General features: G+C 27.9%; 1 protein-coding gene across 2 annotated transcripts; it reads left to right on the forward strand.

The window, feature by feature from the left end:
* The first annotated feature begins 1572 nt into the window (after positions 1-1572).
* LOC132948895 (retinoblastoma-like protein 1) lies at positions 1573-13340 on the forward strand. Of its 2 annotated transcripts, XM_061019580.1 has the most exons (18): positions 1573-2048; positions 2113-2412; positions 2487-2626; positions 2702-2902; positions 2998-3185; positions 3255-3415; positions 3480-3612; positions 5128-5207; positions 5276-5451; positions 5513-5723; positions 5804-6007; positions 6088-6271; positions 6348-6535; positions 6883-7062; positions 7122-7236; positions 7762-7886; positions 7965-8141; positions 10989-13340. In XM_061019580.1, exons 2-18 carry the CDS (start codon positions 2263-2265, stop codon positions 11160-11162), a joined length of 2787 nt encoding a protein of 928 aa, XP_060875563.1. In that variant the 5' UTR covers positions 1573-2048; positions 2113-2262; the 3' UTR covers positions 11163-13340. The 2 variants fall into 2 exon arrangements, with proteins under 2 accessions (XP_060875563.1, XP_060875562.1); XM_061019579.1 differs by having other exon boundaries at positions 1573-2412.
* Positions 13341-14918: the final 1578 nt, after the last annotated feature.

A 14918-nucleotide genomic window follows, 5' to 3' on the forward strand; every position in this document is an offset into this window, starting at 1 on the left:
AAATTAAAAAAAATTTTTTATATTAATTTCTTACTCAAAATAATTTGCAAATTTTTGTCATTTTTACATAGTTTGTCAATATTTGAACTTTAGATGCTTAAAAAAAAAAAATTGTGACTATGATTTTTAATTTTTTTCATCTGCCTTTGAAACAATAACCTATTTATTTATTAATTTTTTTTTTATTATTTTATTTTTATTTTTTTGCCTTCTATTAAATTTTCAAGGTTTTTTTAACCAACAAATAACATTTTATTGATATTTATAGAAAAAAAACTAAAAAAAATGGAAACTGAAAATTTCCGTAAACGGCTCAAAATATATAAAAATGTTATGATGTATAGAAAATGCTAATATAAACATTCAGTTAAAATTTCATGTACCTATGCCCTATGGTCATTTTTTTTTGAGTTGCATCAAAAACCAAAATCGATTTTCTCGAAAACAGATTTTGCGAAAAAATTCCCGTTTTTTTCTTAATTTTTCTTTTGTTTGTCACGTCACTTTTGAAAACTACTGGGAAGTTTTTACTTTTAATTTTTTTTACTGATATCTCCAAGAAAAATGTTTCACAAATCACAATTCGGTTAAGTAGTTTTTGAGTATCTATACAAGCTACAAACATATTCATTCAACTCTCATATTTGTTTTAAGATATAATTTTTTTATACGAAGTTCGAAACCATAAACGGGACGATATAATGATTTTACCTCATCTGCCCGAGTAACCAATGACAACCATTTATCTAGGTACAAAAAAAAATACTAATTTCTACTAATTATTTTTTACTTATCCTATTACTATAATAAATAATAATGTGTAGGTACGCTGTAGCCTGAAAGCCTATAACAATAGCAAACATTTATAAACAAAACAATTTTCGATTTCCATGGTAAATATCAAAATCCATGAGTGAGGACCTCTCGGGTTGGACTTGCGGGGTCTAATTATGAATCCAAACCATCCAGAGACCAATTCAATATTCAAACACACACAAAAAAATTCATCTAATCGATTAATATATAAAAAAAATAGTAAAAGACCTCTCCATCGATCAACGCCAATGGCAGGGTATTGTTTTATTGTGGTTTTATCTTATTAGCGTTGGCGGCAGTCGTTTTCCCTCCAATATTCGGCGGCGATGGCCGACAACAACAACACAGTCAACTAAGAAATACGCGCGCTTTCGTTGCGTTGTTGTTATATTATGTAGAGAAAATTGAACGGCAGCAGTAATGATCGTTTTTGCATACAACTTAGCGGCTAACTGATGCTTCTATCATATACAAAACTATATTATGAATATGGTAGGATCGTAAAAATATCGTTTTAGTTTGGGTCCTTGCCACGGACTAAGATCCGCGCCCACGTCCCGAATCCATCCAAAAATATATTATCAGTAACGAGTTATTGACTCGAGTTGTGGCTTATGGCATATTACATCACACCTACAAACTATAGTTTAATAATATTATACTCTATGCGTCGAGTTTGCAACTTCCCTAAGATCTGACCGATGAGAAGTCGCGATCGCCGTCGCACAAAGTTATTTATATGTATTATTATATTGCTGCCGCGGTAATCGCACGACCAGTAGGCGGGGCGCCATGTGACGTCACCGTCCAGCCACCCACCCGCCAGCCAAGCAATCTACACCGTCGACCCTCCACCGCCACCGCAACATGGGCACTGCACCGATCTCAGACCGGCGACCGCCGACCGCGACCGCTGTAGCGCGCGCAAAAACAGTCCGTACTCGTAAGACCGTAACTGTGTCGGCGGCGCTTCCCCCGTTTCGGCTTTTGTTGTCCGCCTGATTTCCCGCCATCCTCTAAAAAATATCATCGTCTTTCGTGCGACCGTGTGTGTTTCACTGTGTTCCTGCCATCAACGTTTTGTTTTCCTTCGTTCATACTTCATATAATTCATTGCTCATGTCCGTTTACGCTAGCGATGTTCGCGTACGATAATTAAATAGCAATAACAGCATCGACGATCCATATTCCGACCGTGTTCGGTGTGCACCGCGTCGTCATCACCGCTACCGGTCCGTATATTATATTAAATTTCGTCGTGGATCGGTGTAACAATAACGCACTAATTAAATTCAGTGTTGATTCGCATAACGTCGTTATATTTGAGCACTTATTAATCGACCCGCAATAGTTAGTTATGTGCTCGTCTTCGGACCCGTAATAGGTAACTGGTCGACACGAGCACTCTCCACTCTACGACGGCAGTGACAGTAGGCCTGCATCGTTATGGGTGTACCCGTGGGAACAAACGTCCTGGACGAAGACATCTACAACAGCAAGTTCTTGGACCTGTGCAAAGGCCTAAATTTGGACAAGAACGCCGCCAGTCGTGCGTGGGAGACTTATCTGGCTGTCAAGGAGAACTATTCTTTGGATGTATGTACCCTATCTACTTAGTGTAACATTTTGTCCGATTTATTTTCATTATATTGTGATTTTGTCTGCTGTAGGGTGATCCAAGTCATTGGTTGGCCTGCGCTATATATGTGGCATGTCGTAATGTCACTGAACATACAGTTGGAGACAGTGAAACATTGATTGAGGGCAATTTGGTTAGCTTAACACGACTTCTCCGTTTGTGCAATATTAGGTAACATCCTTTAAAGAGCTGATAAATTGGTCAAATCATTTTAAGCAATGTTCGTTAATTGCCCTTTTTCCTTAGCCTCATACACTTTATTGGTAAAAGCAAAAAATGGGCAGATATGATCAATATGCCACCAGAGTTGCGTCGCAAAATAGATAAATTGGAAAAAAACTTTGCTGTTTCAATGGTTATATTTAAAAAATTCCAACCAATCTTTGCAGCTATGTTTAACAACGCCAAAGACGAACAAACAAAAACTCGTTGTTCTAAAAAGCAAAAGTATGCCCATTCATTTGATCATTTATCAATAACTTTTATGTATAATGTGTATTACCTATATTATTTATATTACCTAATTTAATAATTTTTTTTAGAGTGACATGTTCAGCATCTAAACTTTTTGAGTTTTGTTGGACATTGTTTGTTGTTGCTAAATCTGAATTCCCAGATTTGAGTGAAAATTTGGTTAATTCATATCATTTATTATTAGCTTGTTGTGATTATGTGTACACGAATATTCTTATAGCTGATTTAAGAGACTTATTGAATAAATCCTTTGGAGGTAATGTATTATGATAATTAATATTAAATTAAGTACCTAGATTATGAATTATAAATAAATATTGTCCAGGTCTACCCCATGATTTTGAATCTACTTCTTATGTTTTACGTTCGAAGCCTATTTGCATAATTGATTATTTATGTCAACAATATGATGGTATAACTACTGATGCAAAGGTGATTAAAGAGTACTTTTGGAAGACGAATCTAAAAAAATTAATTGAAAGAAAAGTAAATATTTTTTTCTTGGTGTTCATTTCTCAAACTTAATAAATTCAAATTTATTGTTTTCCAGGTATTAAAAGGAGATTCTGAATTGAATTTACTTTTAGATGTTGTTAATTTTGATTTCAATTATAAGGCAATCAATAAACGTTATGAACAGTATGTCTTGAGTGTTGGAGAATTTGATGAACGAATATTCCTGTGTAAGAAACGATACTTGTGCAATGGTTTAATACTTAAATTTAATTACATGTTTTTACTTTATTCTACGCATACACCAAAGATAGAATAAAATAATTTACTGAATAATTTTATTTAATAGATTAATATTAATGACTAAAATTTTCAAATAATAGACCCCATGTCTTCCCAACACATTATTCTTAGTACACAAAGTTAAATAATTATAAGACTTCTTATTAAAATTTTGATATAATTAAAACAATGTTTCTAAAAAACATGTATTTTAAGTAAAAGCATAGGATAAAAGGTAGTTTTTTTTATTTAAAAACAATAATTTTGTACGGCCACAGGTATAACACGTACAACTTACAATTTTTAAAAATATAGACTTAAAGTATTTTTAAAAATTCTAAAAATCAGAATTTGAATAAATGCATTATCAAAAGTAAAAATGTGGGTGTGCATATTTTGCTTATTAACCTGTATACAAACTACAATTTAAGTATGTCTTTAAGTGCTCAGTGCCGTTTTTCAAATTTTCCTCAATTCTATAACATTAAAAAAAGCTTAAAATTGTCATTTCTTAAAGAATATTATAAAGTTTGAGATTAAAATATTGAAAAACAAGTTTAATGCATCCATCCTGTAGAATATTTCCTTTTATTAGTTTAAAAAAAAATGATAAAATTTGGTTGATTTCACAGGACAGATTCATTATTTTTGTAGTGTATTTTTGTGGACAAAATGGCAATGGCATCAGGCTCCTTTAATAATTTTATTCGGTTTAGTGCATGTGTTGCAATAAAATGTTAGCGGATTATTTGTTTTCTCTCTTTACATAGTCAAAGTATGCTTACAAAAATTATAGAGAGTAATATTTTTGATGGTTTGAATATCAATTTGTCTAAACAATGTTATGCTTGAGAGAAAACAAATATTGCGTGTACATCCTTTTAAGAAGAAGCTAAATCCATTCAACTAGAGTTGTTTGCTTTTAATATTTGAGCGAATTGACCTATTGTCAAACCTAATTCGCATGACTTAGAAATCTAAGCTTTAATTATATTTAAATTTTATAGTGAGTTATAACTAAAATATATCGATCAGATGATGCTCATGTCAACATTGCTCTTCACTAATACTATTATTTTTGTCTAAAAGAATACACATTTGGCCAAATGTATTGACTAACCTTACTATTCAATAAAGCTTCTGAAACTGAATTTAAATTTTTCTTATAGTTAAATTAAAAATAAATTGCATTTTTGAATTATTATTAATATACAACATTTTAGAAGGTTTAAAATTTAAAATTCAAAAAAGTTGAAAAGTTATTTTCATGTTAACTGTATGATTACTTAAAATATGTTTTGAGAAGTGTTATCCAATTATTACAATAAACTGTACCCATGGATAAGATAGGGTATATTTTGATAGAGAACGAACACACTTATGATCTGCTTTACCTAAGTTCATTTTTAACATTGATATATTCATATATATTTTACTATATTAAAAGTATTTTTGTTTTGTAGCTGAAAATGCTAATATTGAAATTGGAGCATCAAATGAATGTACGACAGAAGATTTGGCTAAAGAAATGAAAAACAAAAAAGTATTAACATTGATTAAAATTATTTAATTAAGTAAAACATAATAAGCTATATAATTTATATATTTTAGAACAATTTATTTAATCAACAAACACCACTTACGGGACGAAATCATTTAAAACCAAAAATCGACTTATCTGATGAAAGTACACCTGTGAAAAATGCTTCTGAAATGGTATTCAAGATACAATCTATTTTAGCAGATTGCTCACCTTATCCATCTGAAAAATTATATACATTGCTAAAGTAAACTATATATTATAATGTGCTTTATAGTCAACTCGTTTACATTTTTTTTTTTCAACAGGTCATGTTCAGCAACTTTACAAAGCGAAATTGAAAATCTAATTAATATGTTAGGCATTAAATTCTGTTCACAATATTGTCAGGTCGATCATAATTCTGCATTACATAATGATTTTGCTGAAAAAAGATTGGTTATGGCAAAGACATGGTTTTACAAGTTGTTTGAAAATATTATTGCAAAAGAAGCAAAAAATCCTAAATATGACATTAAAGTGTGTATTACATTACATTACACAATAAATGAGTTTGTAAAAAACATGTATTATATTCTTTCATATTTACATTTTTCTAGAATTTAATTTGTCATGCTGTATTTCATGAGACTCTTTTTGCATGCTGCTTAGAAATGGTAATCTTTGCCTATAATTCACAACGTGCATTTCCATGGGTACTTAATGCTCTTCAAATCCACCCTTACCATTTCTATAAAGTTATTGAAGTAATTGTCCGCGTTGAAGATAAATTACCTCGAGATATGATCAAACATTTGAATAGAGTATGTTTTTATATGGATAATTTGTTTTACTTTATTATGATTAACTGTTTAATATTTTCTCTCATTCCTAATGTTTATAGGTTGAGGAACAAGTTTTGGATAGTTTATCATGGCAGTCTGAAAGTCCATTATGGGATTTAATTAATAGAAACAATAAATTGATTCCACACTATGATGAAATTGCTTTGGTTTCTGTAGCTGGAGGGGCAGCACCAGTATCCAATTTGAATCACAAGATTGAAAATAATCGTTTTGCACATAAAGGTAAGTTTCCTAATATTACTATTTATTGACTATATCATTTTGTGTTCTAAAAAAATATATTGTTTTAAATTTATAGATAGCCCAGTTTCTGATAGATTTATTTCTCCGGCACCTGGTCAACCAAATATTAAAATGGGCAAACAAATTGCTGTGAATGAAAACAGACAATACTTTTCAGTTACATCAAAGAATAATGGTGTTTCATTACCTACTGTAACTGGTCCATTAAAAAAAATTGGTACTTTAGGATTATTTTTCAGAAAGGTAAGCTATTTCCTTAGTTTATCAAACCACTCTTCCCCAAAAATTGTACATTGAAACATTTTTACATATGTATCATAATTAAGCTATTACTTTTAATTTGTAACTTATGGTGATTATGAATATAGAGCCCACCCCTCAGTATTTTTTTGCATACCTAATTATTTGTTTATTTTTAAACTATCAATTTGTTAATATAAATAATTATTAAATACATTTTATATTAAACAAAGTGCTTTTATATTTATACCATGTTAAAAGAAAATTATGTACAGAAAGCTTAATTTAATTTGTATTCTTAATCTTCTCATGTCTGGTTTACATTAAGTTAATTTCATCTGTCATTTCAGTTTTATAATTTGGCTTCAGTACGCATGCAAGATTTGTGCTATCAATTGAGTATAAATGATGAAGATTTAATGCGTAAAATTTGGACGTGTTTTGAACATGTTATAATTGAGCATACAGATATGATGCGCGATAGACATTTAGATCAGATATTGATGTGTACCATTTACATTATTTGTCGAGTAAGAGATTAATTTACTTTGCTGTAAGTATTGGTTAACATTTTAATGAATTGTTGTAGGTGGTCAACTTAAATTTGTCTTTTCAAGCAATTATGAAATGTTACCGAACTCAACCACAGTCTGCTTCACATATATACAGAAGTGTTTTAATTACTTCTCGTAATCCTAGTCAAGGTATTTTAAATATTAATTTTGTTGTATTATTTTATAAGTTAATGAATACAATTATAATAATTGAGATAATGAGAAAGCTGTCAATTAGTAATTATATACCTAAATCTACCAAGTACCAAATATTGCAAGTAAATTAATTTTCTTTTTGTTGTTAAACATTATACAACTTGAGTAGATTATATTTAATTTGAAATAGTTATTACTTATTTCGTATTTACTAATACAAAAAAAACTTAGTTTCTGTTATTCTGGTAACTTTGAGCGTTTAGAATGTGTTTTATTGGAAGTATGAAATATCTTGTAAATAATAAGCTATTGTTTTTTAAAAGTATAAATCAAATTAAATAATAATTAATAATATTAATTTCTTTATTGTGGTGTTGATTAGTAAAAATAGTCATATTGTTTGGGTAAGATTCCAGGAATAAGATAATGATGTTTCACTACTTTACTGTTATTATTGTATTCATTCAACATAAGATATCATGTATAATTCAATTAAAAATAAATATATTTTGTTTGTAGAACATACAGAAAATGAAGGAGCACGGCGAGATACTGAACAACGTATTGATCTTATTAAATTTTATAACACTATATTTGTTCAAATAGTTCGAGATAATGCTTTAAAATATTCTACCAACAGTAGTGTAAGTTGTCCACAATTTTTACTTTGATTCTACATTTTTAGAATAGTTTATATTTTTATTCGTTATTTTATTGATTAGAATGATAATCTTACTCTATCTCCTTTACCTGCTACTAAGACTCAATTGCAATCACCAACTACACGACGAGTCAATGATCGACTACCAATATTTATACGTAAGTTGGAAGCCCAAGCTAGTCCAATTAAATCACCAATCAGGCCATTGAGTTACTGTATAAATCAGAGTCCTAAAAAAGTAAGTAAATTTGTTTTTATGTCAATGATACAAGTTCTAATATTTCTTAAAGTTTTTTATTTAATATTATTTTAAATTTTAAGTTGTTGGTGGCTTGAATTGGTCAAACCACTTAAATACATAATGCTTTATAACAAGCCCCATATCCACAATCATCTTTTTAAGAACATTTTGTTAAAAGATAACTAATAAAGAATATTTAAATATATTTTCAAACCAAATCACTAGTGGTCACATTTCAATACTGTTTCAATTATAAAATTGTGTGTAGAAAAAAATCAAAAAATTGGAATTTTTTGTCTGGTTGAAGTACAGTATCTTTTCCTGAGCAGAATCATTTTTTGGTGAAAATCACTAATTAGTAGGCTTCTTCAACGTTATCGATATCGCAAATTTTTTTTCAGAAATTTAGGTATTGATAATCATAATATATCGATAATCGATGACATCAAGATAAACTGATTTTCATGCCAAAGCTCTTGAATAATATATTTCAAAACAATTGTTAATATAATACCCACTAGTTACTACCTAGTACCCAGTCAATTGAGTATTTGCATTTATGATAGTCATAGAGATATCGATATCTAAATTTTTTTTTCGATATTGCGATTCAATATCGCACAATTCAAAACAATATCGATATTCCAAAATATATCGTTTAAGAAGCCTACTAATTAGTAACAACATTGTATGCAGTAAAACTACTTGCAGACAAATAAAAAAATTTTCTCAACCTTTTTCTGCTACACTATTAATGCTCTGCAACCTGTTTGCTACACAAAATAAAATATTATTTTTTATTTTAATTTTGAGATCTATATACTAACGTAGGTACATACTAACGAACCTTCTCCTTCACCATACCGATACACACCAGTTAATTTAGTTATGAATTTACAAGTTTATTTTTAAAAAAAAACACTTAAAAATAATTTTTTTATAATATTATATGAAATTGATTCTACTTATTTTTTATGTGAAATAAATTACTTATTTTATAATGAAGTTTTGTTTTAAACTATAGTCCCCAATCGTTTCTCAATTGATGAAAGAGACAAATCTGAAAATCCATTTTAGGACCGGGAGTTTTTGAGATGTGTTTTTATTCTTTTTAAACAGGAAAATGAGCGTTCATCACCTGCACTTGTTGCTGGAATGATTAAAATCAATGATGCTAATTTTATTACCTGTGATAAGCTATCTGATACGTCAGTATATTTTAAATACATCCAAAGTTCATGAATGTTTACTTTATGAAATTCATTTGAGGAAGTATATAATAGAAAATTCAGTTCGTAGAATTGCATAATCAAAATGTTCATCAAATAATATTTCAACGAGTTCATTACATTTGTAGGAAATTGACTGGTGTACTGTTCAAATTTTGAAAAAACTAATAAAGAAAAAAAAGTCAAATGAGTTGTATCTGCAAATCTTTCATTTGTTTTAATATTAAATTTAAATATCCCTTTTTTACATTTTAAGCGAACTATTGTCTGTAAACCATTATGTTGTCCTATCATGTCGGAAGCCCCATTATAAGTCAGCAACTAATTTATATTTGCATTTATATTCATGTATCAAACAAAAAACATGCGCAGCTAAACATTTAGTAGAACAATTATGACTGACGTCTACAAATCCTAAAAATCTTTTTTCTGCCCCTTCACTATTTGCATATTGTAAAACTGTTGATAACTGAGATTTGTAAATAATATCCGTTGTTTCATCCATAATTATTTAGCATCAAAATCTGTATGCTCAATTTGGTTTCTGATAGTTTTTAATAAAATATTAGAAATTAGATAATTTTGTATGTCTCTAGAGAGTCCAGAAAAACAAGTAGATGTCAAAATATGTCCACTTAATTTTGGATCGAGTGCCCATTAAAATGTATCAACTCAACATAATTTTCCCTGTTAATAGATATGATTTGTTCGTCATGCCTGTAAAATGAAGCTCTTGTTTTGCCAAATAACATGTTGAATCATTAAAATCTACTTAAATCATACCTATTATTTTTAACAGACTCATGTTTTTCGATATACTTTTTTTATATGCTTCACTTAGGCGTGTTTTTTTTAATAGTACCAAATTTCTTTAAAGTAATTAATAATTCAATTTAAAAGCTATTTATTTCATGACAATTTTTTAAATTATGATATTTGTTTAAATTACTGCATCCATACTTAAACCAAGTATTTAATTCATGTGAAAATAAAATACAAGGCCAACAATATAATTTTTGCGTTTAACTATTTATTAGAATTATGATAAGAATGATTAAAGTAACAAAAATTGTTTTTACATTTTGATTTAAGATCCCAAAGTGTTGGTGCAGGTCTCCCGAAATGTATGATATTTAGCTTTTTAATAAAAGTATTTAATCCAAATGGTTTTAATATTAATTTTTCAATAATATAATTACAGTTGTTATTACCTGAATAGCGTGTCGAAGAATCCATTTTTTTTATTATAGGTTCTTAATAAAAACAGAGCTTTTCAGAAGCGTGTTGTACTAATATATTCAATTGTCTATAGCCATATATCTTTGCCCATGTCAATTTAATAGGCACGTGTAAGCAGTTTACACAACGTAATGTATAAATAAATAAAAAAAAATAAATCGCTGAAAATTGTTGTGAGCATCTACGATGTGCAAATGTGGCGGCATTATGTAAGCAACCATCAAACATGTACTATAAATAACGTACGAAAAATGAAATAAAAATAATACTCAAAGAATTTATAACTCAGTGATAAAAATAACTAAGATTATGATATGATATTTAATAATTGTAATTTCATATTTCATATTTTGTATAATTTTATTTTGCTTAATAGGATTTAGAAAATATAAATATGATAACTATGCGAGCGATTGCTAAGAAAAGAAATATCACTGATGGACACCATGATGGGCCAATTGCAAAACAAAAAACTCCTTCTCCTCCTGTAATAACGAAACGATTACAGGGTCTATTAGAAGAAAGAATGGAACATAATACTGATAAGTAATATATTGAATATATTATGTTCATCTTCAATTTTCTATCTTGTGAATTTTTACTTTTAGTGTTAATTGATAAAATAATTTATTTATTATTAGATAAAAATCTGAATCAGTTGATAAAAACCAACATTTTAATCTTTAAAAGTGTGTGTCTGTATTTTTTTTTGGTTTTGTAGTTTTATACCACTTTATAAAAAAAACCTATTTTATTTATTTTATTAGCAAAATGTATGTGTTTGTTTCAACTTAAATTTCGGCATATTGGATAAATGTATAGTTCAAATTGGTTTTAAATGCAGGGCACAACTTCAATTCTATGATCATAACATTTTTGGCTGAGTAATTATACATTTAAAGCATTAATTATATAATCATATAATTAATTTATAAGCTTATATATTAGTATTAATTTAATACATAATTTTTATTTTGAAAACATCTCAATTTTTCATTAAAAACAGGTTTGATACTCTGGATCTCATTCTCATTTTATATTTCTTGTTATTTACAATGTTTTTTTTAAATCTTTATTTTTCATCCTTAACTACAATCCTTATTTGTATTAGTTAATTAATTAAGATATGTTGAATAATATTTTCCTAGATAATTTATTTGAGGTTTTATCCAAATCGTGTTTTAATTGTTTAATTCTTATTTATCACTTTATTGATGAATTGTCTTAACATAAATAATATTTTTTTAGTATTTTTTTTTATTTTGAATTTTATCTATAACAAACACCTTTTTATTAAATGTTAACCTTAACATTAAAATGTAATTATATAATTATTTAGTGTATTAAAATATTATATTATGAATCAATTTAAATGTTTGTGGGGGTGTGATTAGAACAATGATTAAAATATGAAAAAGTTATGTATTCGTAAGAATTTAAAATTAAATGATTTAAATTATGTTTCCATCACTAAAAGCATTTATATAATATGTATTGAATGATACAATAGTATAATTGTTTAGTTTTAAATACAAATACTAACTATTCATTTTAATTAATAACAACCATTTAGTGTTTTGTATCTTAATTTAAAAATTGATAATTAAGTATCTATAATCTATATATTTCTATTTTATTATAATCTTTAAAACAGAATTAACCTAAAATATTCATATATTTTGTACTATTTAGTTCCAAGTAATTTTTTAATTACATTTACTATATTAAAAATAATAATTCTTTTTGAGCGTATTTTAAATTAACCTAACTTTTTTATACATTATACATTTTATTTTTAAAACATTATGATTATACTATTTTAATTGTTCTTAGACATTAAAATTGAGAAATTTAAAAATGTATGTTCTAACATTGAACTTAACAAAAATTACAATTGAGTGACTATAGTAAAAGCTTACTTTAGTATTAATAATATTTTTGTATACAGATAAATTTTTAACAATAATTTCTGATATAATATGACATTTATTGTTTTGTTCCATTAAAAAAATATAGCTTAGCCAAATAAATAATTGTATGTATTTTCTTTAACAATTGAACTAACCTTCCAATTTATCAATTTTAAATTTAAAAATATATAACCTTGTTTCTTGGGGGATTACTATTTCTGACCTAATCTTTTATACATTTTATACAATATGGTATAAAAATAAAAATTAACATCAGAGTATTGGTTTCACCTTTATACATGACCTGTCTATTTTTATTGTATTTCTATTGATACATTTTCAAATTATATGGTCGATTAATATTAATAATTTACAACAAATTACAAATAATATAAATCTTTGTGATATGATTATACATGTTGGGCTTAAAATTACAATAGTATTTTATAGTTATTTTTCTCATCAACTTATTCATAACATTATTTTATTTATTTTTAAAAATTGTTGATGACATTGTTTATAGATGCACATTGTACAATTATTTGCCTTCAGAGTTATTTTCCATTTGTTTAATTATTAGTTTTAGTTAATCATTATTTAGCTATGATATTATGTTATTCAACATTGTCTCTATTTCTATTAATTTATTGAAAATGCAATATATCTATATTATTTAAGTTAAGGTTGTTTTGATTATATTATATCTGTAACAATTAAATAACATTAAATTATAATTCATTACACAGGCTATATTTGTGTGTGTATTGGACTTCGTTTATGAATGTGTGCTAATATATTTTACAGATTTACTGTTAAAAGCCTGTTTTTTTATTTCCAACTCATCTGGCGATAATTTGAATAAAGTAATTGTAGTGGTACTGGTATATATTATGTTTTTCTTGTTTATCATCAGATAATAGTATAATACCTGGTTAGTATAAAGAAATTCTTGTAAAGACCTACATAAGACTTAGTTTCGCCGATGCATTTAATTAATTATTTATTTATGTGTTTCTAAATATATTTTCTCGAAGCCTATATTTTCTGCAACTATCCCCGATTAATGTGTTTTATATTTATGGACAAAGACTTCGGATTATAATGCACATTTTTTCTAAAAATGTACCTAACATAAAACTAAGAATATTAAAAAAACATATTGCTTATTTAAAAAACAAATAGTCCTTAACAATATTCTAATAATGACAATATCATTTAATATTATAAACAGTATACATAATATATACCCAAGCGAAGATCCAGAATTTATGTACAGAGGAGGAACTTAAATTAAAAACATTTTTAACAATTAATGAAAAACTATATAATATGTTTTTTGTCACGCCTGCACCGAAAGTTTGATTTTCGATAGCGGTTGAAGCATTGGAAAGCGTCCTTTTCCGTCCAGCGGGCGGTAAAGTGGAAATCCCCATAAGTGCTGGGCGCACATATCACACGCGTATCCCCTGCACAACCAGACACTAAAATCTAATATCTACAGGCTGATTCATTAAGTGTAAAACACTCAATATCTCAAAAAGTATTAATGTTTTTGAAAACATTTTTTATTCACAGTTTCAAGTTGTTAAAAAATCATATTTTTAAATATTTTTTTATCCTTATATTTATATAAATTTTTTACTTTTTTGAATGACAACAGAGTTTTAATTTCATTTTCCAAAGCAGAATATTTTTCTAAGTATTTTGATACATAAAAATGGAATTTAAGACGAGTAGCTTATGAGTTTATGAAATATTGTTGTTGTAGAATTATGGTCTAGTTGTTGCATAGATCCCTGCATTACCTTTGCCGTGATCGATGAATGCAGAGGCGTTACAAAAAATAGTATTTGTGGCTCGTGCGGGAAGGCAATTTCAGTCTTGGGTGAAATGCGGCCCTCACCTGCGGGTTACCTTATATTTGTGCCCTTGCCCTTTTTTACCTTTATATCATATATTATGCAACTGATGATAATGACATTTTAGGCCTACCAATATTACTTTGCCCTGAGCCCCGCAAATCGTCAGGACGGCCCTGGCTATGTAAAAATATTATAATACTATTTTACTGTTTAGTATGAAATTTTCAGTATTATTTTATATTTTTATAACATTCATAAAGTCCTCCAAACCAAAAAAAAATTTCCTTTTTGAGGCCCTCCCTAGAGTGTGAGGTCCGGGGTGGACCGCCCCACCCTATCGACGCCACTGTGGGGGGGAGGGGTTGGCATTTTTTCCAATAAATAATGTTTACGACGGAGTAAAATATTTTAAGACTGTCTGTATAGTTTTACAGAAGAAGCTACAGAGGCGTTGATTACTTCTATTCCACATGACCACATACGTCAATGGTACATAACATAGGTAAATATAGAAAGTCATAAAAAGGTATGAAT

This window comes from Metopolophium dirhodum, chromosome 7 (assembly GCF_019925205.1).
Source record: "Metopolophium dirhodum isolate CAU chromosome 7, ASM1992520v1, whole genome shotgun sequence".
NCBI classification, from domain to species: Eukaryota; Metazoa; Arthropoda; class Insecta; order Hemiptera; family Aphididae; genus Metopolophium; species Metopolophium dirhodum.

Excerpts from the sequence above, each read along its gene's own strand:
- LOC132948895 (XM_061019579.1), top strand. The coding sequence starts at position 2,263 with ATGGGTGTACCCGTGGGAACAAACGTCCTGGACGAAGACATCTACAAC. Across the intron at positions 2,627-2,701 it reads CTCCGTTTGTGCAATATTAG|CCTCATACACTTTATTGGTA; the intron begins GTAACATCCTTT and ends CTTTTTCCTTAG. Across the intron at positions 7,887-7,964 it reads AATATTCTACCAACAGTAGT|AATGATAATCTTACTCTATC; the intron begins GTAAGTTGTCCA and ends TTTATTGATTAG.